The sequence below is a fragment of the Merops nubicus genome, unplaced genomic scaffold, assembly GCF_000691845.1.
Source record: "Merops nubicus isolate BGI_N331 unplaced genomic scaffold, ASM69184v1 scaffold3248, whole genome shotgun sequence".
Classification (NCBI taxonomy): Eukaryota; Metazoa; Chordata; class Aves; order Coraciiformes; family Meropidae; genus Merops; species Merops nubicus.
The window spans coordinates 135887-161395 of NW_008626184.1; the positions used below are offsets into that span (position 1 = coordinate 135887).

Here is a 25509-nt window from a genome sequence, read left to right on the forward strand (position 1 = left end):
GTGAAATGGGAAGCAAATGTGTTAGGAAGAGCAGTGGGTATGGACAGAAGTGCAAGATGCTCTGGGTCTCCTGAGCTTCATTGCAAATGCCTTGGGAGCTAAGGCAGGGAAAACTGTGAGGTTGCTCTAAGTTACGCTGGCAGAAGGCAGGTCCAAGGATGCAAAAGGGAGTTGCACCCACTTGCAGTTTTTCCCAACAAGTTTCTTACAAGAGGTTTAGCTCAGGCAGAATATTATCCCAAATAACCTGCATTCCAGCATCTTTTCCTTCATAATTGATCCAATCCCGCTTTTTTTTTTTTTTAGTGCACCAAACGTATTATATGACTGGGACTACCAAGATGTTGCATGATGTCATTTAAACTAGAGCAGCAAGGCTGCAATAGCAGCAATGTGCCATTGGTTTTGTGATTATCCTGCTTGTTCATTTTAAAGAATTGTAAGCTTATTTACACACATGGAAGTTAAAGAAATCATAAGCACCCTTCATCAGTCAGATTGTGACTATTTATACACCAGGGTAGGTGTGGAAAGCATGAAGTCCTAGGGGTTTTTTCTATTTTTTTCTTACTGATTTTCATCTTTTATTTTTTTAATTAAATTTCTTCATTTAGAGTCACACAGCTGTCTGGGCTTCAGCCATAGAAAAGTCGATCTGCATATGACAGCAGCAACCAAATTTTATCTTTCTTTTCCCTCTCTCCCCCTCACTTCCTCCCTTCCCCACCCCTCCCTCTAGTACCCAGCAGAAACAAAATGCTATATATAGACTCAGCACAGCTCTCACACACCCCCTCCCCCCCAATTACTTTGTCTGCATGTTTCAATTCTGTTCTGTGTCAAGCTTTGCCAAGGTACCAAGTTTGGCACTTTCAAGAACAGGTTGGATGCTTAATCCCCAAAGCCCCTCTTGAAGTAACATCACCACCACCCCCTTGAAATGTGTGTTGCAATGCTGTGGGCACTCTGAGGGGCAGCTCATACTTCTGTGATGTTCATTCACATGAACTCCATGTTCTTGTATACTTTTTTCTTTTTTTTAAAAGGTCTGTGTGATTCCAGACGAGTACTAGCAGCAGATGGCCAAAGGGCAGGCAGGGATGGCCCATGGTGTTCTGTAAATGGAATATTACCAGCATCCTGCCATCACACTTCAAGTCTCTGGTATTTGTTCTGTATTCTCTGAAATCACTCGACTCTAAAGTCAGGTGTATAACCCGAATCTCATCTTTCATTATTAAAACAAAAATCAACCCATTAAAAAAAAAGGAAAAAAGCTTTCTGGTTGAAAACATAAGACTGAAAACATGAATCCCAGTTCAGAAGCCAGAATGCAAATGAAGTTCAAAATATTATTACTTGTCATAAATCTCATGTGTTTTCCAGCCAATTTCTAAGTGTGTTGGGGTCTTGTTCATGATGTTTGAGCAATCAGGATTGGTAATATTCTGAGTACACCTAGCTGCTCTTGTGCATGTGACATGAAAAGCCTACAGCTGTGCTCCACCTTTGTACTCTCAGAAAATCCCTCCCCACAAATTAGGCCATCTACAGATATCTATAGATCTTTGTGCCACAACTCATGCTAAAAAGGGAAAAGGATACTGTCTTTTATTTGGTATTTTATATGAGCAAAATTGCTAGTGAAACCCTTGCAGAACACTATGCTTTATTCTCTTTTCTGGCTTGAATGCTTTATTCTCTTTTCTGGCTTGAAAGTGCTCTTTCACACTGTATGATAGAGCAAATGTGTCATTTTTTGGGTGCCACCTTTGTGTCTCGGTGGCATCTGGATCAAGTTGCCTCCATGCCAGGGCATGGTCAAATTCAGGTGGGGATCACCTTATTGGTCAAATTTCCCTGCACCCCAGAGCTTTTGTCACTTGGTGCAGGATAGAGCTTTGAAAAAGTAGAAAGGATAAAACACTGGGTATTAAAGTAGTGTGGCCATAAGTGAAATGACAGCACAGAGAAAAGTTGTGGGTAATTGTAAAAAATTGTGCTATCCTTGGAAATATAGAGAAGTAAAGGAGCAAGGTGGCCAGGCACTGAGACAGGAAAGGGTCAGGTTCAAGACACAAAAATATCCTTGAGAAGCAAGAGCGAAAGAACAGCAAATTGGTCTTCACACCAGGATCGTTGTGGGACTGTGAGGTAATAAATAAATAAAGGCCAAAGCAGCTTACTCATAAAGCAGAAGAAATCGTGAGCAATACTTTCCATTTGCCTTCCCCGTAAAGTCTTCTATCATCCTAAAACACGCTAGAAATGACCTTGTTCAGATTACAGACGAGTTCTGTACTTTCTCACTGCTGACCCTGTGACTTCATCCTGCAGCTTTCTGAGTGGTGCTTTTTTATCCCCCCTCACTCCGATGTGCTCGCGAGGGCCAATGGTTCAGTATGTGAGGAGGGGCTTCCCACCAGTGGCCATACACAGTGCCCTGCAAACAGCTGAACTGCCCAGGCTCCCTTCTCAGCTGGTACAAATGCATGCAGTTCCTCTGACTCTCTGATGATTCAGGTCTGTGCTAAAGGAGACCAGGAAAGATGTGGCCTCCTGAATGGAATGTTGTTCTTTATAATCTCTTCTGCAATATGCACCTTTAAACATCAGAGAGATGCAGGTCTCGGTTTCTCTTGCCTTCTCTTCAGTTTTTGTGCATTACGCACTGATAATTGCAGATTATTCTACTAGATAAAAAATTAAATATTTGGTTTTATTTCCTAAGATTAAGGACAGAAAGGCTCTCCTGGGACAGGTCCCGGTGGAGTTTTTCCACTGACCTTTTTTTTTAATTGGAAACATTCCCATGATTTGGGTACAATTTGAGTGTCATTACAAAGGTCCAGTTGGCCCTCAAATAGCCTACTGTGCCTATCAGTGTAATCAGGACCAAGTCATTGTGTGAAGTAAATCATAAACAGATGGACAGCCATGCCATGCTGCTCTACAAAGAGTTGAGGAAAGCAAAGACACAAAACTGCACCAGAACATGACACCATGATGGCTTCACTACATCTAAGCGTGAACAGGCTTAGGGAAATTTCTGTGTTCCCAGATGGAGGAGAGATAGAGTAAGCGAAGAAAAGGATAGAAATCCTTGAATAGGCATCTGCCAGGATTCGTCACAAACAGCTTTATCTGAATATCTAGAGAGGTTTGTCATAGGATAGTGTCATGGTAGCAGACACTTCTGCTCACAGCCAGCTGCCCACTGAGCTTGGGGTAGTGGATTTTGGACTGTCACGCAGGGTTTTTTCTAAAAGATCCTCTTCATGCATTGGAGGGAGCAAACACAAAAGCTGCTTCAAGTGCTATCAAGTTTTTTCACAAACCAGTTGTAAATTGCTTTGTTGTACCCAGGGCAGTCAGCGCTTTCCAGAGGGAGCAGAAGAGGAAAAGGCATTGAATAGCTTTGGTCAGAAAAGAAATTTTTCCCCTTTCTTTCTCCATTTTTCATATTTTCAGCTAAAATATGAGGTCTTTTCCCTCATGCCTTGCAGAAAGGCCATGTGTTAAAATTTGGAGCTAGGACTGGATGTGGCTTTTACCTGTAGATTTTTACCTGTATAAGGTAGGAGGTGCAGAAATCCACAGAAAGGAGTTGGAGCTTTAACACGGGAAAAAATTCTTTGCTTTCTGTACTTCTAGTACTGTGGATTCCTCAAGGACAGGGTGAGCCCTGAGTGAGGATCTTGGTAGCTAAAAACAAAGCTCCTTTTTGTTTAAGACATATTTAAAAGCTATGCAGTGTATTGCTTTCTTTTTTTGGTCATTTTCAGTCTTTAGATTTGAAGCAGTTTTTGCCTGTTTACTCACAGGAGTCACACTGAGGCTGAAAATAAAAAAGAATCAAGCTACTTCTGAAGGTTCAGCTTGGTGGGTGCCTGACTCTCAAGGTTGTTGGCCTCAATCTTCAGCACCTCTGCTGGCCCCTTGTGTACAGGGAGGGAGTGTTTACCAGGAGCACCTCACATATGCATTTGGAAGATGACCAACTAATTAATGTTTGCTAAACACTTTGTAAGCCTCAGGGGAAAAATAAATATAGAAAGGCAAAGTTTTATTACTATTGTTGTACCACACCTAATGTACATAAAATGTTTTCAAGGCATCGGGCACTACGTAAATGTTGTATGGTATTAAAACTGATCTGCCCTTGTCGGAGAAAATAATAATTACGCTGAGTGATGGGAGAATCTTGCAGTTTCTTTGCTGTGAACGTTTGCCTGTTTACTAATTCAGAAAAGGTCTCATCCAGCAACTGCTGAAGCCAATGACTTAAGCAGCCACTGGTTTAAGCCCATATTTAAGTATCTGCAGAAGAGCGAATTACTGAAGTCATTTATTTTTTGTAAAGCTCTACTCTCCTCATAGGTTGGACCGTGCTCTCTAGGGCATATTTCCCCAAATTACATGCCTGGGGTTGAGTCAGTCTCAGTTCCTAAGGCTGCCAAGCGTGCAAGACCATAGAGATGAAGAACGACCAAAAAGGACCTCGCTACATGGCCCATATGAGAGCCTCTATTTGCAGCATGAAAATTCATGCTGATGCCTTTTAATATAAACATAACGTGAGGAAATGAACATTTGATTAAACTAAACACACGGGCCTTTTATATGCAAGGCCTTAATTTAAAGCACTGTCACCTCCATACAAAAATTACGAGCTGGAGCAGCAATGATTAAATTAAATCATCTGGCTCTTATGTGATACCATGAATATCTGCTGAGAGGGGAAAAAAATCCCTCCTTTTTATTCCTGTAGAGCTGCAGCAACCACCAAGGGACACTTCTATAGCAATAAGGATTAAGTCTTGCACGAACTTCAGTGCTTAATGTGCTTTGGACTGGTGACATGCCCTTCGGACAGACCTACCCCAGTTTTATAATTCTCTTTCTCAGCCTTTTGGGCCTCTGGCAGTCCTTTCTCCTGTTTAATTTCCTCCTTCCCTCCCTCCCACTGGGATCTTTCACCATTCAGCATTTTTGCCACCCAAGTAGAAATTTTGATTGTGTCAGACAAGTGCAGAAAGAGAGACTTTGGAGCCTCAGTGGGCTGAGAAGAGAACCAGGGGGATTTCCCTTGGGCTGAGTGGCTTTTCAGGAGGCAAGAAATGGGCAGTCTCTGTGCCTCTGATGGGTTTAGCCTGCTACAGTGCACAGCCAGGGATTATATGGCGTCCACAAATAGCTGGGGTGAGGCACACATTGCATAGAGATAGGGAGCCACTCCTGGAGAAGAGCCACCCTTCCCCAGCAAACCTAAATTAAAATAAATAAATAAATAAATAAACCAAACACCACAATATAGTGTGGGTACTTGTGTATTAAAAGCTGCCTGGCTGGGCGCTGTCAACACATGGAAGACCTGCCCCTTCCCAAGCACCCAGTCTTGGTCCCAGTTATTTATTCACTTTTTGTTTAAGGACATCCAATTCTCTTGGCGTGGGAATCTGGGACTGGGTGTTGACAAATTTACAAAATGAAGATTGAAACAGATTTGTTTTTCTCCTTCCTTTTCATTTGTAGCTTGCCTCATAAAGGATTTCCTTAGTGATATTCTTCTCTTTTTGTGACTTTTTTTTTTCCCCAGATCTTCTACCTGATGGCACTCATTCTGTTCTTGCTAATCACCATGTGTCAGCAGTAATGTAGGTGGAAGATAATTTCTGACTGGTTTGTTTTCAGCTTTTGTGTTTATCTGTTTGTTGTGGGACACTGTTCAGTTTCAGGAGGTATTTTTAACTTGTAGAAGTTTCCTGGTGAACAGTGATGCTATGAAGACCTTGTTTTAGCACTGTGAAAGATACTGGAGGTAGTGCAGGTCTGTCTTCTGTCAGGAGCTGGAGCCTTCAATTTGAAAAGCAACATAACATTAAAGAGAGTTGACATTGGTGTAACCTTATACTTTCTGGCTCTTTCCCCAGCGCTATTTGGTATACACTTAGAACCGCATTTTCCTCTCCCTTACACTGATACAACCCCAGGGAGCTGTGTGGATTTGCACCAAAGTAAAAGAGGGAATTTGGCTGCGATGTCTGCGTGTAATGTGGTTATCAGTGTGTAACTGGTGCACTGGCCTTTCACACCACCCCTGAACCTGGCCTGCAAATTGGCACCTACTTCTGCCTGTGCTCACGCAGCTTGTGTGGTGATGGACTCGGCAAGAGGGGAACATGAAGTGTGGAGCTAGAGGGGGTATGAGGGGGACTGGCAAGTGATTTGAACAGAAAATATAATTCTAAATTTATCTGGCACGCACGGTCTTTAAGAGGAGCCAAGAGGAGTTCATATGAGATGTCTGAAGCACTGTGTGCTGTTGCAGCCTGGAAAGTGTCTCAATGAGCAAAGTAACGCTCCCAAATCCAGTGAGCATCCACCAAAGGTTCAGGCAAGAGCCTGTGTGCTGTATTTCCATTTGAATAACAACCCAAGCAGATGAGAGAGGTGGCAGATAACCTGATGTGGAAATTAAGGAATAAAGGAAAATCTTGAGAGTACATGTTTTGGATAGCCTTTGTTTGCTTCCAAGGAAAGGGGTATGAGTGGATGGAGATGAGGACTTGCGTTAATGCTCATTTCCGAAAGCATGTGAGAAGACACATAACTGCTGGTAAGGCTTTAGTGCTACCAAGGCACACTATAAGGATTCAAGATGGAAGGTGCTAGGCAGCTCAGGAAGCCTCTTGCTGCTGCATCTTAATTTGGAAATCAGGCTTGGTTTTCTATTATTCATTCCTGAACCTTGTTCTCAGTTCTGTAGTCAAGAACTGAATATTGTGCTAGAAGATACACTCTGTAAGCCTCTGTCACTAGAAGTGGCCAAGCAGGTAGGCACTTCTCTGTCTTAAAGCAGTGTATCTTAAAACAACACCTTCTGCTATGACTTGCCTCCTGGAATTAGTGGGATTCAGGAGCTACAGGGTCCTGTTTCCCCAATGGCAAGGGCTGTTTCTGCCTGGTGCCATGCCTCAGAGAGATATCTCACAAGGCAGGTGCAGGCGGGACTGCAGACAGCAGAGAGAAAGATTTTTGCAATAGGTATCACACGAGGACTGCCTTAAGCATTTTTTAAGTATTTGGTCCAAGTTCTGAGGATAAAGCCCAGAAGTTTTATTTCATTAACTTTGTCCCTGTTTCACTTGTATGACATTGTAGGGGAGTTTTAATGGTGCTTTACAGGTATTCCAGCATGTTGTTGTGGAAGTGGTAAAACATGAGGCAAGCTTTCTTTAAGCAAGTTAAAGATAATTGCCTGTTGAACCATTCCACCCTTTCCATTCTTTCATTGATCTGCATTTTGAGTTCTGCCCTATCTGTAACCTTTCCATTCTTGGTATGGTTGTTAGCAAGGTTGTTGCAGGGCAACCCTAACTTGACACAGTATTTTTGCATTTCTTCCCCCTCTCCCAGGCTGTCCATGGCACACAGGCTCTAGTTCTGCTAGGGAATGAGCAGCTTCTAGAGGTGACTAAAGAGAGGTCGAAACCCCAGGCAGCTTCTTTGATCTATCAACAGGTTTTGATCCATTTGATCAAGAAACATTATTGACCTGTTTTTGAATCCTAACTATGGCTATGGCCTGAATAGCTCTTTTGGCAATTTGAAAACGAGGTGATGAGAGTCATTGGGGATGATGCTGGTTTGTTTTTGACTCACCGCCTCCTATCCTATTGCTATCCAAAGCCTACATTTTGGGGGAGAGCCAATGTGGGCTGTGTAGCTATGCACACATGGATAACTCATCGATCTGCGTCTGCACTTGAGCAGATCTGCACGTCATCTCTCTGACATGAACTTTGTCACAGTCACACCTGCCCATGAGGCATTTGATTTGGATGGCAATTTTTCAGAAACCACAGTCTCAGGCCATGACTCAGCAGTGCTACCTATGAGGAATGTGGTCTCTGCAGCCTCTGCTGCTTCCAAATCGATTTCAGGTGCACGTCACACGCTGTCAGCTACACAAAATCTTTTTTGATTTTTTTCATTTCTGGCTGCTGAGCACCACCAGACTACGACCAATAGGATAGGAGGAAATCTCTTATTCACTGATGTGTACTTGGATTACTATTCCCGAAACAGAGATGGTAGAGAAGGATCTGTGCCTCACTCATCAGCTACTTTGGGGAAAAAGTTAGTATCTCATCTTAGACTGTTGCTGAAGATGAGTTCATGCTGGACGTTGTATGGAAGCAACTGAGGTGCAGGCATATGTTCCCTTCTGCTGACTTGGCTCCGGTGTCGCTAACCATAGCCAGCAAAGAGGAACGAGCAACTGGGAACAGTAACATCTCAAACTGCAGCAGAAAGGTTTGCCAGACCGCTCCTGTCAGCACTTGGATTCCCTTGGTGTTCATTGAGGAATTAAAAGGTAACTGAGGGTGGTGGCAAAAACTAAATTTGCCTGCCTGTAAAACACCGAAGCCAATACCGAAAAGCAGAGGTGGATCCAAAGGCAGTTATCTCTTTTGGAATTCATACAGGGATTAAAACACACATCATCCTTGTAGCACATAGGCAATTTTTTAATCGTTGCTGGTATTTCACTTCAGGGTGCTCTGTGGGGTGAAGAATTGATTTCTACCTTTTTCTAAGGAATAGAGGCTTGGGATTTTCTGTCAGTCATAAAGGAGAGTTTGTGGCCAAAGTAGATGCTTTTTGGACCTCAGGAGTGATTAAACAATCTGGGATAGGTGAGGGTACACTGCCACACCTCAGAAATCAAACTGGGGAAACATGCACGCAGAGAAATGCCACGACGTTACATGACCATTTCACTTCCACATCAACAGGAAAAGATAACACAAGTGGTATCTTGCAAAGCACAAGATAAACTGCTGTGCGAAGCAGTGGCTGCAAAATTAAAATATAGGATGTTTTATTACATGTAATGTGGTGCCTCCTTTCCCCCCCCACATTTCATTACAGAAAGGAATCTCGTTCTTAATGAAAAAAAACATCCAATCTTGAGTAAAAGGCAATGCAAACCTTTTTTTTTTTTTTTTTTTTTCCAGGAGGTTAAAGTGGCACCTTTGCACACCACCACCACCCACCCCATCAAACCTGCCAGCAGCTGAAAGATATAAATAGTGACATTTAGGGAGAAAAGCATATTTAAGCTCCTTTGAAATGTGCTTGGCTAAAGGAATATTTAGAAGGGAGGGAGTGGAAAAACAAATGAAAAATATTTTCTTTGAAAGTGGAAAAAAAAACCAACAAACTGTCCTTCCTAAATAGAGGTACTTGTCTGGTGTGTACTTTACACAGCTGTAGGTCAGACCTTGCAAACAACTACTAAATTAGGTCCAGCTACTTTGATGTTAAAAGCATGGAAGTGCCAATAATTAAGTTGCATCAGATGTAGGAAACGGCTGATGCATCTGCCCTGCTCACGATAGCAGAGTTCACTGTGTTGACACTTGACCAATCCCTTTTTCTTTATGTAAGCAAAAGGAATTTTCTTGTAAGGAAAATCAGCTGGTTTTGCACCTTTGTTTTGTTTTCTATACTGCTAATCAATCCCCTGAAGGTATAGAAGCTATTTGAAAGAGCAAATCAAAGCTCACATAATTTAGTGTTATATTATTTGTTGATGTATGGTTTGATTTAGTGGCTACTTATTATATCAGGTTACCATATAATTATCTTAATTATTGACTCCAGAAGTAAGTAGAGGGATTATGAGAGAGACAGAAAGGCCCAGTGGAAAGAGCATGGCTCAGAGAATCGAACACATCACTGTGTGCTCATGACTCCACCACTCATTTACTCTGAGCCTGAACTCTTCTCTCAACCAACCTGGTCATGAAATCAAGGAGGGATTGCAGGGACAAGACTTAGATGTTGACCCAGAATATAACATGTTGCAGGACAGCAGTATATAAAGGACAGAGGAAAGTTGTGAGGGGGAGATGTAAAATTAGCAGGAAAAAAAAATGAATACTCAACACAGCATACATTTGGATCAAAGAGTGGAGCACCCATGTAGTCATGGAGAAGGAAAATTTTTTCCACAAAGGCCTGAAGTTTGAGTGTGATCACAGTTCATTTCCAGCCTCTGCTACTGATTTCCATGTAAAATCAGGTAGCCCTTGGATCCTCTTCTGCAAAACAAGTATGATAAAAATCATCCTCCTGTCTTCAGTTTTAGCTATTCAAAAATACTGAAGCACAGCTCCTTGCATAGCCTTCAGCCATGGTTCTCATGTCATTGTGGGCAATTGTGGCTTTTAGTCTCCTAGTTCTTTGTCTGGTAACCATCAGCCTATACCAAAGGTTTGAGTTAGTAGACACTACTGCAATATAAAAGCAACACTGAAAGGCTGTCAGTACAGTCTATACTTCCTGTATTGATAATATTTGTCATATACTGACAGAATACTTTATCCATTGACAAGCTGAGCTGCATCGTGTTCCCTGAGAGAGGAGCAGACACACTGTTTCTGCTCAGGCTGTGTAAATTACTTTCTTTGGTTTTGCTTTTCTTTCCTGAGCCAAAAAATGGGGGTAATAGAATGTATCTATTTCCTTCCTAGAAAGGATCAGTTAATGTGAAATGGTACGTGGTGGTTTAGTACTGAATAAGAGAGATACCCTAATCCAGCAAGGTATCCTCATTCTATTGTATGCCTTTTCTGCATACCATCTGGAGTTGTTCTCTGCTTAGTATTTTCAGTATGTACCATATGTTTTTGCATGAAAATTCAATAAAATATGCATTATACATGAAAAGTGCTGTAGTAAATAAAGGAAGGATAGAATCCAGCCCCCCTTGTGAACGGCAGGGGCCCCAAATCTTCATAAAAGGTTTAGTCTAGTCTGACGTCTGTGCTTTTCTCCAATTTACTCTGTGTCAGTCTTTAGAAGATGCTCTAATTTAAAACAAAACTCTGCCTTCCTGACGAGGTTGTTAGATGTACTTTGGCTGCCCTCTGCTGAAACCACTGAATACGACAGGGAAAATGTGCTTCCAAGGAAGGTAACAGTGGGAGAAATTCTCTGTTCATCCATGTGCCAAGTTAGAATCATAGAATCATAGAATCCTTTAGGTTGGAAGGGACCTCCAAGATCATCAAGTCCAACCATTGAGCCATTAGGGCTCTAAAGTCCTCTGCTAAGACAGATCAGAATCTGTCAGGGATGGAAGGGACCACAAGGATCACCCAGTTCCAACCCCTCTGCCATGAGCAGGGCCACCTCCCACTAGATCAGGCTGCCCAGAGCCTCATCCAGCCTGGCCTTAAAGACCCCCAGGGATGGGGCCTCAACCACCCCCCTGGGCAACCCATTCCAGGGTCTCACCACTCTCATGGGGAAGAACTTCTTCCTCACATCCAGCCTGAATCTGCCCACTTCCAGCTTTGCCCCATTCCCTCTAGTTCTGTTGTTACTTGAGATCCTAAAAAGTCCCTCCCCAGCTTTCCTGTAGGCCCCCCTAAGATACTGGAAGGCCACAATAAGGTCACCTCGGAGCCTTCTCTTCTCCAGACTGAACAGCCCCAACTCTCTCAGTCTGTCCTCACAGGAGAGCTGCTCCAGCCCACGGATCATTCTGGTGGCCCTTCTCTGGACACGCTCCAGCAGGTCCACATCCCTCTTGTAATGGGGGCTCCAGAACTGGATGCAGTACTCCAGGTGGGGTCTCACCAGAGCAGAGTAGAGGGGGAGAATCACCTCCCTCGACCTGCTGGCCACAATTCTCTTGATGTGTCATTGCTGCCAGTGGTCATCTGCGGTTTGGTGTCTCTCACTGCTTGCTGCCAGTCAGAGGGCAAGGTCTTCTGAGCTACAGCCTGTTTGGGTTTTAGTGCCCACTGCTTGTTGTGAAGGGCTGACTAGTTTTGTAGACTATGAAAAAGTGGGGTTAGGCAGTTCACACTATGGAAAATTAAGCAGCATTACACAAGTGATGGTCATGGGAGGAAAAAGACTTCTTGGCCACCCTTGCAATCCTCCAGGTGGGATTTGAGCTGTATCTCAGCCCCCTCTACTCTGCAGAGCAACTCCTCACTGCGTGCTGTTCTTCATTGGGGTGCCAGTATCCTCCACTGCCATCTCCCACCCTTCCACAGGCACCAGTACTTATCTTTATTTCTGTAACTGAAAGGGCAAAGGGTTTGCTACACTATCAACAAGAGTAACTGAAGGACTTGCTGTTTCTTGTGAACAAAGTGCTCCTGGTCTGCAACTCTCTTGTCTTTCAGAAGAAACAACAGTCCTGTGTAGATTTTGGTGCATGTATAAAACAATAGCTCTGTTGTAGCTATTAATGCTCTCTGTAATGCCCTGTTTTTAATACTTCCTAGCAAGCTGATTTATTATTATATCTTCAGCTGGGCTGCACACCAAAGTGTTTTGAGGATGAAAGGAATGTTATACCCACATTTAATTACTGCCCACATTCTTGTATAATTTTATCATTTACTGTTTTGGATGAGACATAGAGTTCTTCTACAGGAAAAATGCCCAGTAAAAAATAGATAATCTAAAAGCTAATCTGAGATGATTTTGGCACTGAAATGTGTGAAAATTTAATTGTTCCTTTCTTCCTGCCTTTTCAGATGGTCCCTGATTACCAAAATGTACAAGAACTCCCTTATCTGGACATGGTGATTGCGGAGACACTGCGCATGTACCCACCTGCATTCAGGTATCTGTTTTTTCTTCCCTTTTCGTTCCACAGGGTAGACCCCCTAGCTCTATAAAATGGAAATCTACTATTGGGAGACCAATGTGCCCTTGGTCTCTGTGCCAACATCAATACTCCTTGTGCATTTGAAAGATATAATGTGGCCTATTGAGGGGAAACTGGCTAATACTGGTATTTCTAAAGAATTTTTTTACAACAGGTTGGCCAAGATTGCTTCCTCTTCGTTCTTCACATCCCCCAAGGTTAGAAGATGGAGCCTATTTGCAGCAGGACTGGCCTTAGAAAGCGAGATGCTGCTGCTCTCTGTGCCTTGGGCTTTAGGGATATGAAGCAGAGACCACTTAGTGATTAAGACCTTGATTTGTGGAAGGGTTCCACATTCAGAAATTGTATTTTACATGTGTGTTTAACTAGAACTCCTACTATTTTGTACTTATTACTAATATTGTTAAGGGAATGGCTACATCCATTAAATTTTGAAAGTTTTGCCCAAGTTTACACAAGGTTGATTTTACTCAGCTGTATTGATGAACTGAAAACAAGGGGAAAAGACACTAGAGAAGTGTCTGATAACTTGTCGAATTGCCAAGTCATTAGAGAAGTTGTGATAACTTGTCGAGTTGCCAAGTTATCACAAGCATAGGTGCAAATGTTAAGAATGAAATTTTTCAAAGTGGTCAGCTAGTTGCACTACTTCTTGTGAAGCCAAGGAAAAACTTCACGTGACTGGAAAGGAGGCAAAGCTGAGCTTGCTGGGAGAGCCTGTGAAAAATTTACCCTGTGATTGCAAGAACCTTAAAATAAAAAGTTTTAAATCCTATTCTCTTTTATATGTTCACAAAGATTGAAATTCAAGATTTTTCCATGGACATCTGCAGGATTATTCATAAAGTAAATGTCAGATACTTGCTCCTGGATGAGATGACTGAGCTTTACAATGTCATACATGGTATACAAATGGAAATTGTTTTGCCAGTCAAAGCATCAAGGATCTTTGAGTTTCAGCTGAAGCACTGGGAAACAATCAATGTTTGTCAAATGGGAAACAGAATGAGAATGGAGCAAAGTTGTTCTGAAGTTTCAGTTGGCATTGTCGGTGGTGTTTATTGATCTGGCTTTTACTCTGATGGATGTGGAATGGATAGGACAGCCCAATGCCTCAGAAAGTTGCTAATTCTCTGTGACAAAGGTAGTGCTGAGTTAGGGGAAAATTCAGTAGCAGCCAAGCCAAACTTGTTTTAAAATTAGTTGTGGGTTTGTTATTTTTTAAAAAAAACAAACACACACAAATCTGATAGAAAGACAATTTTCTTCCCCAGAACTCATGTTTCCTCTATCACCAAATTCATGTAAGGATGAGAAGGATGGCTTGTCAATGTGTTTTTTAGCATGCCAGTGTTCTGTTCTGTGTTTGGAGCCACTGTTGTTTATTTGTCTAAGAGAAAGAGAAGGGTGACAGTGAGGAAAGAATCTGCTCCTGTAATGATACCAGACTGACAGCCCTGAAACCGAAATGTTTGCTCAACTTTGTAGGCACAGCATAGGGACCAGCAAAGGGAGCTCCTGTAAGTCATCTCGCCCCTGTGTTCCCAGCTGATGCCAGGGAATAGATCGCAGGCTGAGAGACCAGGGCACCCACCTGGGTCTGGGGTGGTTTGGGGTCTGTAGTGACCACCCAAGCACTGAAAGATCTGGCTCAAGCTCTACCACTACACACGCACACCCACACACCATATTTTACAAGGTTTACAGACCCAAGCTCAAGCTTCAGCAGGTGGCTTCTCTCAGTCTTCTTGCTACAATGGGGTTCCTAAGGACAATCCTACTCTGTCACCTGTCACCACAGAGTGGGAGGAAACTGGAGAGTTGTGTTGCTAACGTCATGCCTAACTTTGATGAGTATATGTGAAATGCATTTTTCCAAGGCTTGTGAAGTGATGGTTTTTTTGTAACAGCTGCAGAACACTTAGCCTCAATATTAAAACTATCCCTTGCTAATTTCCAGGTGCTGTCCCAACATGAGGAAGCTTCTCAAACAACCAAACCCAAAACTGTAGTCGCTGGGTTGTTTGTTTTGTTTTGTTTTGTTTTGTTTTGTTTTGTTTTTCTGAAAGCCAACTAGCATACTCTTTCTGCCTGTTATTAGAGATGGCTGATACATTTCATCTACAGTTTTCATTAAAAAAAAAAGAGTTTAAACTAAACATTAGCAGCAAAACTGCAGTTCAACAGCTAATGTTCTGGAAAACCATAAGCAACCAGAAATGCTTTACTGTGGAAAGGGCAAGGTTAGCCAGCTGGGTTGGAGCCGTGTGCTTCTAGGTGGAGATGATTGTAACATGAGAAGACACTAGCATCAGCAATGGTTGCTGTATTTATCTACTGGGAAAGAGCTATTCCCGAAATCGCAGGGTCAGTCCAGTTGAAGAGATTGACTTTCATGTTTCCCTCCTGCTGTGTTTTTACCTTTATTAATCATCTGGGATACATGACACTTACTGTTGCAGGTTCACTCGGGAAGCAGCTAAAGACTGTGTAGTGCTGGGGCAGCGTATTCCAGCTGGGGCTGTCATTGAAACTGCAGTTGGACATCTCCACCACAACCCTGACTTCTGGCCAGAGCCTGAGAAGTTTATTCCTGAGAGGTATGTGGAGTAATGCTTTCCATGCTTAGGTTTAAGTCCTTATTTTGGCCTGTTTTGCGCATTAGAGTGGGCACAGGACTCCAGCCTGTCCAGTGGAGATGCCATATCCTGCTGCTTCTTCCAGCCACAATCACCCTCTATTCACCTGAAGCAGTATTTCCTCCAAGAGGATCACAATTTAATTTAGATCATACAAATATGTTATTTCTACCAAATTAGACAAGTCGTGATAGTGGCACATCCCACAGAGTGTGCAAGATTTGGTCAGGGTTGAAATGTGGCACAGGTTTTCAGACCTCTTTCCAAATCAAATGTTGCAAATAGGGTTGCCTCTGGATGCAGAAATAATGAAGTGAGATGGTATATTCCCTGGCATGGAGGTACCCAGGAAACTTGTCCAGCGCCTGCCTGGTTCAGAGAAGCCTTTTCACCCGAGATCTTGTAATGATGTGGAAAGGCTGTGAGTGGGGAACCTATCCCATCTCCTGCTGGGAATTTTCTCTGTCCATAAGTTAGGATCCTGGGTTCTTAGCCCTGCTTGGCAAGACATTCACATTGCATTTATTTTCTTCAATGAGGAAGTGCCACTGTCAGGTTGTGGTTTTGTACCTTGCCCTATCTTACAGGTGCTCAGTTGAGCTACAGGGGCAGTTTCAGTTGATGTGGTGCTGTGTGGAAGCGCAGTTTAGTTGTGGGAAGCTATATGTTAAGCTGTTCTGTGGACAGCTACATTTTAAGCCCCGACTACATTGAAAAGCCTACAGAGAAAAAAAGTGCATGCTCCACAAACAAGTCCTTTTGGAGCAACTCTTGACATATGCTCTATTAGGCAACTTAGGCCCTGAAGAAGAGCAATGTCAGGGTTAGAGAAGCCCAGAGCTTTTTGTTGGGGATGAATCTTAGCAATAACTGTAAGTCTGGGGGTTTTTTTTAGCAATGCTTATCTAGAAATGCTGTCTTAATTGTTTATTCGCTGCTTTAACAGTAGTATGAAAGCACATTACAGTGTAAAATGGATAGTGGGGGCTGCTGTCTGCTTGACTCATACAGTGCTGTTTGTTATGAATCTGAGATGAATTCCCTTTTGAAATTTCCCTGAGGAATGAAGCATAATTACTGACACTCTCCCCAGCTTGTATCAGTTTGTCATGTTAGTAAGAGTAGTAAGAGCCTAACAAAAAATAAATTAATTCAGCTACAGCCTTTTTTCCTCCCTAATATTTTGTTTTGAAATCTGCCTCAGGAACAATATAAGGGAGACTTTAAATTTACCGAAGTGATATGGGGGCGGGGGGGAGGGGAGCAGGGAGCAAGGCAAGAATTAACCTCTTTGGATGGGATCTGCAGCAGTGCTCAGTACATGAGTTAATAGTCCTTTAATCCCAAATGACAGGCTTCTATAGTATTTTCTGCAGTAGTATCCCAATCTTGTTTAGGATATTTAAGCAATGGGGATGGGGCTAGCAGAAATACACAATATTGGGGGGGTTTTCCAAACCTCAAAATAGCCTGTATTACCTCTCATCTCTTTCTACCCTGCACGAGTTCTCCAGGCCTTACCAATCTAAAGTTCTTGCAAACTATCTAAAGAGATGAAAGATTTTCAGAGATGACCCTATATATGCAGGACAGAAACTTTATCTACATACAGAAGTAGAAAAGTAGTTCTGTACTGCCAGAACAGCTCCAAATACCTTATAACATGGGAGGACTATGTAGATTTCCAGGGTAATGTTATCACTGCAAAGGTTTGCTTGCTTTAAGGAACCACTCTGACCAGTGACTCAGCACAGGCCAGAACGAGCCTCACCTTGTTGATTATGCATTGGCCCTAATAACCTGTACTGGCTTAGACTCTGCACTCTTCTCTGTACATATCCTGTCCAGCATACAGCCATCTTTGCAGATGTGTTGTGGTTTAACCACAGCTGGCAGCTAAACCCCACACAGCTGCTCACTTGTTCCCCCATGGTGGGATGGGGGAGAGAATCGGAACAGTAAAAGTAAGAGAACTTTAAAAAAAAAAAAAACTTTCAAAAAAGTGAGGTTGAGTTAAAGGCAGTTTAATAGGCAAAGCAAAAGCCACATGCACAAGCAAAGCAAAGCAAGGAATTAATTCATTACTTCCCATTGGCAGGCAGGCATCCAGCCACCTACAGGAAAGCAGTAATGTGTGACTGTTACTTGGGAAGACAAATGCCTTCTCTCCAAACATCCCCCCTTCCCTCTTCATCCCCTAGCTCACGGTGTTATATCATCTGGAATATACCTTTGGTCAGTTGGGGTCAGCTCTCCCAGGTGTCCCTCCTCTGAACTTCTTGTGCAGCCCCAGCCTACTCACTGGAGGGGTCGTGAGAGGATCAGAAAAGGCCTTGACTCCATGTGAGCACTGCTCACCAGTAATGTAAATTTCCCTATATCATCAACTCTGTTTTCAGCACAAATCCAAGACATAGACCCATAGTGGCCACTGTGAAGAGAATTAATTCTATCCCAGCCAAAGCCAGCACATTCTCCACCCCTTATTCCATACCATTTATGTCATACTCCCATCCCACACTATCCAATGCATCCTTACTAACCACTCTGTCCCCTTCCCATCGTTTGATACAATACACAGATACCATTCCCTTACTTTATGGACCACCTCTCTGAAATGTCTGTAAAATATCCACAAAATATCCACTGAGTTAATTTAGTCTATGACTTTGGGCTCCATCTGTTCTGGTGGTCACCCAGGACAGGAGAGGTGGTGTGTTGTGTGGAGTTACTGGCTCCAAAGCCAGCTCACATCAAGTTACTGCTGTGCTTTCACTCCTTCCTGTTAGACTTGTCCTTCACTGGTTCGGGTGGCTCCTGCTATCGTAATGCATATAACATGCAGCTCAAATCATGGGTTACAATCATTTAAAGGTATTTCCATTACAGTTTCCACCCCTTGTCCCTTTGGACTAGACCATTGGGTTTAACGTTGCGACGAACTTCTCCCCTCCCCCCTGCTCCATCTGAAACTCATCCACAGACTACAGGCCCTTAGGGTTGTATCTGCTCCAGGTCGAACCTTACCCGTATCCACAGTCTCTTCAAGGATGTATCCGCTGTGACATAGACTTATCCACAGCCACAGCTGCTTTGAAGTGCATCTGTTCCCATATGGCCTTATCCATGGCCCACAGTGCCTTCAGAGGTAAACTGGGTCCAGTATGGCCTTACCCATGGCTGCAGTCCTTCCAGGAGTGTATCTGCTCTGTTGTGGGCCTGTCCATGGCCACATACTTTTAGGTGCCTCAGCATGCCCTCATGCACAGCCACTGATGCTTCAAGGTGTACCTGCTGCAGCATGGGCTTACCCACAGCCACAGATGCTTTGGGGTGTCCTGCTCCCACATGGATTCATTCACAGGTTACAATCCCTTCTACACAAGTTCACACGTGAGTTCCAGCCTATCCAGTACAGAAAGAGCAGTGCTGCCCTGGCCATCTGCCAGTCCGGGCACACGGCCATTGCTCTTATCAAAACGTTTCCAGGCACAGCCAAGTAAGATGCTAAGCAGTACAGCAAGCAGTGGAAGCATAAAGCAGCCACTAACGGGTGCTAGACTTTACTGTACAGTAAGGCAAACAAGCCCCATAGCAAGCACAGGAGCCTGCCAACTAATAGTTAAGCAGGAGTAACAGCTGGAAATTCAGTCTGGCATGTTCCAATCAAACCTGTCGTTATCTCGAACCTTTTGAGCCCCACGTTGGGTGCCAAAAAGGACTGTCATGGTTTAACCCTAGCCAGCAACTAGGCCCACACAGCCGCTCGCTCACTTCCCGTGGTGGGATGGGAGGGAGAATCAGAATGGTAAAAGTGAGAAAACTCATGGGTTAGGATAGAGACAATGTAAAGCAAAAGCTGTGAGCACAAGCAAAGGAAAACAAGGAATTCATTCAGTACTTCCCATCGGCAGGCAGGTGTTCAGCCATCCCCAGGAAAGGTGGGCTCCATCCTGCGTAACAGATACTTGAGAAGACAAATGGCATCTCTCTGAATGTCCAACCTTTCCTCCTTCTTCATCCAGCTTTACATGCTGAGCATGGTGTCCTATGGTCTGGAATATCCCTTTGGTCAGTTGAGGTCAGCTCTCCCAGCTCTGTCCTCTCCAAACATCTTGTGCACCCCCAGCCTACTCACTGGAGGGGTGGTGTGAGAAGCAGAAAAGGCCTTGACTCCATGTGAGCACTGCTCACCAGTAACAGAAACCTCCCTGTGTTATCAACACTGTCTTCATCACAAATCCAAAACATAGCCCCATACTGGCTACTTTGAGAAAAATTAACTCTATCTCGGCCAAAACCAGCACATGTTGGTAAACATTTTACTTTTTTTCCTTTGGACTGCTGTTCAAATGGGAATTTTCTTTCCTTCCTTGTGGAAAAAAAAAAAAAGAATAAAAAAATGAAAAAGGCTTATTTCTCATGGGTCGATCAAGTATTTAAAGCTAGCTGGTCGATATAGATCTGCATACAAACTGCCACATTAATCAGTCTTTCTAATGGTCTGAGGTACTTCAGCTCTAAGAACAGAACTGTCTGCAGCTTCACTGTTTCCCAACTGGGAACCTGGTTTCTTTGGTCTAAGTGCAGAAAGAAGGGCTGTATGGAATTGTAATAACTCTCTTTCAGGGCCTGTCCAATCCCGTGAGATTTCATTTCCTCTTGCAAGGTTCAAAGAGAAATTCCAGTTGATCTGCATTTGCGGTCCACAGCAGGGAAGCACTGTTGCTAATTGCAGTTAGTTCACACCGCAGCCTGCTAGTTTCCTCTTAGCTGTAATCTCTCCCTCATACAAGCAAAGGTCTAACACAGCTAGCATGTCTGCACCTGAAGTTATCACTCTTCTGAGCACAGTCATCAAATGGAGGCAATTCATTAAAGATCGTGTGGCAGTAATACTAATGTCTGTCTGTCCTCTCCTGGAAGGACCAGCTGACAAAGGCTAATGGTTCTAACTCAATTATCTGTTTACTTAAGGGTGTCAGCCTTGACCTGTCCATGAAGACTAACTGAAATAACCACCTTTTGAGATGTAAATGAAGAACATGGAATCAGAAGCAAAAACCATTTCTTGAACCGGTTTCCATCTCTGCACCTTCTAGGTTTACAGAGGAGGCCAAGAAGGAACGACATCCCTTTGCGTACTTGCCCTTTGGGGCAGGACCCCGTGGCTGCATTGGCATGAAAATGGGTTTGCTGGAGACAAAAATTACCCTGCTGAGGATTTTGCAGAAGTTTAAATTTAAGGCATGCCCAGAGACTGAGGTTTGTACACTTAAAGTCCACACTTGTCAACTTTGTGGAGTTGACAGTGTGTCCTACACAGGACAACTGACTTGCCTTTGTGACTTTCTCTTAGAGAACATTGCTAGAGCCACTGCAGCAATAAGAAGGGATAGGAGGCCTGGATTTCATGTTTTAATCCAAGTGTGATTTAAACTTCAGGATTTTTCCAAGAAAATAAACAATTACACAACCCTGCCCTCACAGAGAACATTGTAGCAACACCACAATCAAAATACCATGATGTATATAGGGTGAGAGTGGGTGTACATCTTTCATGGGATCTCAGCATATGCCTATTGCTACGTGCATTACAAGTGGCACTTACACAGCAGCTTTAGAGTCTGCAGAGTTAAATTTCTTTCTATTCTGATCTATAGTATACCTGGGCAACAAATGTCTCAGCCTCTGGCTGTAAATTCTATTTAATATTATATTACCACAGCCAACTATAAAACAAGTACTTTGTTGCTTCTACAGTAATCTCGGTATGAGTTGGTCCCCCAGCAAAAATGTTTGGCTGTGAGGGTGTTATACAGACATAAACAAATACATACAGCTATCCATAAGATGTTCTTTTTTTCTTTCAGATTCCTTTGCAGCTGAAATCAAAAGCCACACTTGGACCAAAAAATGGAGTCTACATTATGCTGGAATCTCGCTAAAAGAAAATGTAACTCCTGAAAATTTCTGGGATGGGATCCCTTGTTCAATAACTCACTGGGTATAATTATTTTTCAAAACCCCAAATACAGGTAGGAGCCTATCCCACTGATGGTCAGTAGATGCTACCTCACTGCCCTCCTGTGGGAGAGCCTCCAGTCATTTTTTAAAATGAGACATGGGCTCCACAGTGTTTTTTTGGTGGTTTTCAAATTGCTGTGAACATCTCACTTTCACTTGTTTTTCTACATTACACTTCCTTTCACTCACCTTTGAGAATGCTTTCTTCATGCTCAAGTTCAATAAATGGTTAAGTGTATTTGTGATCTATAATGTAATTTAATTACAATTAATTATCTCAGACATCCTTCTCATGCACTTATAAGTCCCCACTCTAGAAAAAGCCCAAGAGGCACCACAGTTAGAGCAGAAGACCTGGGATCCAGTGCATTGGATTTTATCATGAACTCTGCTCAAAAATCAAAGCTGAGTCTCCTGAATCATGCTTAATTTCTCCCTGTGTCTGTAAAGTAGAAGGAGTTGCACCTTCTTCATGCTTTTGAAGTGGTTTGAAATACACTTAGGTTAACAATTTGCGCTTGGCACACTGCATCAACATGACTGAAGGGGAATGAAGAGTTCCCCTTCTTACCAGTTAAGTTCCAGTAGCTAAGACCAAAGAAATGAAGTCACAGTCATTCTGCTGGCTACTGAACTGCTGCTGGAATGGAAGAGAAAAAGAAAATATAAATGTAAAGAAAGAAGGAGGTCTGGAGGAAATTTGTCTGTCTCATTGACTCAAGGAAATTAATAGCACTATGTGCACTAAAGCACATAGCAAAGGAGTGGGATCCAGGACCGTCAGCCCCAGCAGCTCTTGATTCCTCATGTGACCCTGGAGTAGGTCATGTCCTGGGTGCCTCACTACACTCAGGAAGGAACTTGTCTGATCGCCAGCTGCAGGAGCACCGTGAATCCCTTCCAGCTGTATAACTATGCACATGCATCTTCGCAGCCAAAGCAGCAGTACACTTCCATTCTTCACATTCCCTCCTTCATGTTCTTTCCTACTCCTCTACAAAGCCCTTCAATCACAGTACAGCCAGTGGGGCATCACAGCAGTGATCAATTGACCAGAAAGACACCAAACATTTCATTCAGTGGGCACCAAAAACTGGTTGGCTGTACAACAAAACCATAACAGGAGATGATCTCAGTCTCAGCGTCCTTTTTTCTTCCTTTCTTAAAAAAACTTTTTAAAAATAGCAAAAATTCTTATGGCACCATAGAAATAAGGAAGCACCTTATGTTTCTTTGCAAGTGTTGACCTGCCTGCTGACATACTTTGCTCAAGGTTTCCTTAGGCACAACATCTCTTGGTGGTATGCACAAAGAAGCATCAAGGTAGCAGGAGGAAGAAACTGACTGCTCAGCTTCACTGCAAGGATTGCTGAGCCATCTGCTCACTGATCCCTAGCTAGTTTCCTAGTTTCTCTCCAGCAAGCACCTTTTGCTGCCTTCTTCCCACAGGCTGCCTTAACACTGATCAAATTACTATGTTCTTGCTCCTGGAAGATTTTGTCTTTCCTTTTCATAGGATTTTTTTTTTAAACTAGAACTGTACAGGTAGTAGTCGTGAAGGATTGACCTGGCAGTCTTGAAGTTGTTCCTGTTTTGCATGGAGCATTTCTGTCATGCTAAACAGAAATGCTGTTATAGACACACTGCTTACATGAATTACTGATTGTTATTTGTTTGAAAAGCAACACACTGTATATACCCTGGGTTCTACACATTAGTCATAGCTTTTCCCTCTTGAAATAGTGTGCTGGCAGCTGATTTACTGTACAGCTTATACATGTAACTAGTAAAATTTGTATGGGCCTTGCCTAAAAACTTCTTACCTACCTGAATGAGCATCAATATCATTCCGGTCTGAAATCAGCTACCAATAGTTTGTTTGTCCCTTCAAAAGTTTTCTACTGTTTTTCTTCCTTATATGAATTAGCAGGTTGTTCTGTGGTTCATTTTTAACCAAATACTTGGTTAATCAAGCCTGTTCCTTTCATCCATATGCTTTTGTACAGACTGTTCTACAGCTTGTCTGAATGCTCTTTATATCCTCAGTATTTATCTCAGAAAGTGCCACTAAAATGCAGAATAGTCGAACAACTCGTATTTCTGTGCCTCAGCAGGACTTTATCATCTTGAATATTGTGTTGATGCCATTGGAAAGAAAAAAACACTGCCATGGTGGCTGCAACTGTGCACCACATTTTAGAGGCTTGGAAACTGTACCAAGACTTGTTCCCAGCTCCTTCTAAGTTGAATGTGAACATTATGTGTGCAAGTAAATTCACCTGAGTCTGTCCTATCATTTTTTCAAATGTCCTGAAAAGTTTCCTGGTTAGGAAGTATTATGTGTTTTCACCTGCCAGTTTGTAGTGGTATTGATTAGAAGAATTATTTTTGCAGCTGAGGGCCAACTCAGATCCCTTGTTCTACATGTAATCCTAGCAAGACAGCTAGAGAAGATGGAGGAAAGGCTGCCCACCTTCCAGTAATACAGGTAGAGCCCCAGGCCATTTCTTCTTTCTAAACAACAGCTGCTGATATAGTCACCAGGCACTGTGTAGACATTTTACGAGGGTATTTAACGATGCTGGCCCTCGCCCTGGCTGTGTGGGCTCAGCCACATACCTAAAGAACAAGCTGTGTTGAGGGAATAGTGCTGCTCTAGTCCCCTGGAAGCACATATTTGAAAAAAACAAAACAAAACAAAACAAAACAAAACAAAACAAAACCAAAAAAAACCAAGACACAAGACTGACAGGAGCTCTACAAAACAGAAACTGATAATATCGTACTAATCACAGAATGTTCATGCACTCATATAACATGGTCCTGAACTGATCCTGAGCAAAGCTGGCTTTAAAATTCATTAAAGAAAAAAAATACCAAAAATTATGTTTACAATTATATCAAAACATAACTTTATATCCTTAACTTATGGTGCCTATTATCGTTTCTGGTACAGTATGCTTCAGTCAACAGCAGTTGAGTCTAGGAAGGAACAAGGAAGCTGATTTAAAATAATTTCTCTCCTCAGAAACAGTAAGTGTGTTGTCTTGCATTGCTGAGCTGTGGGTTTGTTTAAAATTCGGCACGTCTGTTTTACAAAAGGGTCTTAGTCATCTTCTGACAGCTGATACGACGCAAAGGCTACATGGTGAAGGAAAGCTTCTATTAAAAACATCTTCTGGGACTTTGCAACGACTACAGAAAGCTGTCAGTATAAAATGGTATTTTTAATGAGACTACTGGTATAGAAAACCTTTACGGTTTTGTACTTCACAAATAGCATTTCTAGAAAAACTGAGCTGGGTGTTAGAAATTAATGTTTCATTGGTTGCAAATTTGAACTATCTATTCTTATCTGGAACTAAACTGCAGTTTCCTCACTGTGTGTGGTACTTTCTGAAATGACCCTTTGTTAAATGATGCTCCCATCTTGGACACAGCTTCACCGAGTGTCAAACTCTTCTGTGCATTTACAGAAATAAACGAGCTAGAAGAATGTAAAGCTGATTTATGAACTATTTCATTGCTTGGTTTGCACAGGCCCCACTCTCTGTCTTCAGTGAAAAGTCTGATCAGTCTCTGAGATGTTTGCTCCCTGCACTATTGGGCTACTTTCAAGGAGGGAGCATGTTTCCCCCAATTACTAGGATTTTTTCAAGGAGAGATGAATTCATGACTAAGCCTAAAGCAGGAAGTACCAGGGAGTTGTTCAGGCCCATGAAGCCTATCCCCTTCTAAAGCAGGCAAGCATCAGGAACCCTGGCCACGTAACAGCCATCCCTCATGGATTTTGCACTGGAAGTACTCCAAGTAAAGCAGCATTTCTTCAGCTCCACTTGCACTTTGGTTCAAAGGCAGCTCAGAGCAATGGTTCCTAATAAGCAAAGCACAAATCTTCTCCAGGCCAAGCATCACTGAGCACTCTGTGGTAGCTGGTACCTACCATCCACTGAAGCTCCCCTTACCACCCACCACGACTTCTCCAGGCTGCAGGTATCAGCACTGAGAATCGTACTGCCACTCCTTTGCTGCAGCCACTTCCAACAGGATCGTGGCACCCACATCCTACATGATCCAGGCAGAATGTCACGACAAACCCCATCTCCCGGGTTCAGCCAGGATAGGGTTAATGCTCACAAG

At 42.9% G+C, this 25509-nt stretch overlaps 1 protein-coding gene across 1 annotated transcript in view; it reads left to right on the top strand.

Annotated features, from left to right (window-relative positions):
• Positions 1-21513, top strand: part of TBXAS1 (thromboxane A synthase 1 (platelet)) — a gene marked incomplete at its 5' end in the record, with an annotated part of 129894 nt that extends 108381 nt beyond the window's left edge. The window contains 4 exons of the mRNA XM_008945897.1: positions 12570-12658; positions 15166-15303; positions 20445-20607; positions 21216-21513. Coding sequence (XP_008944145.1) covers positions 12570-12658; positions 15166-15303; positions 20445-20607; positions 21216-21290 — 465 coding nt within the window. The remainder of the gene's footprint in view (positions 1-12569; positions 12659-15165; positions 15304-20444; positions 20608-21215) is intronic.
• Between the last annotated feature and the right edge of the window lie 3996 nt (positions 21514-25509).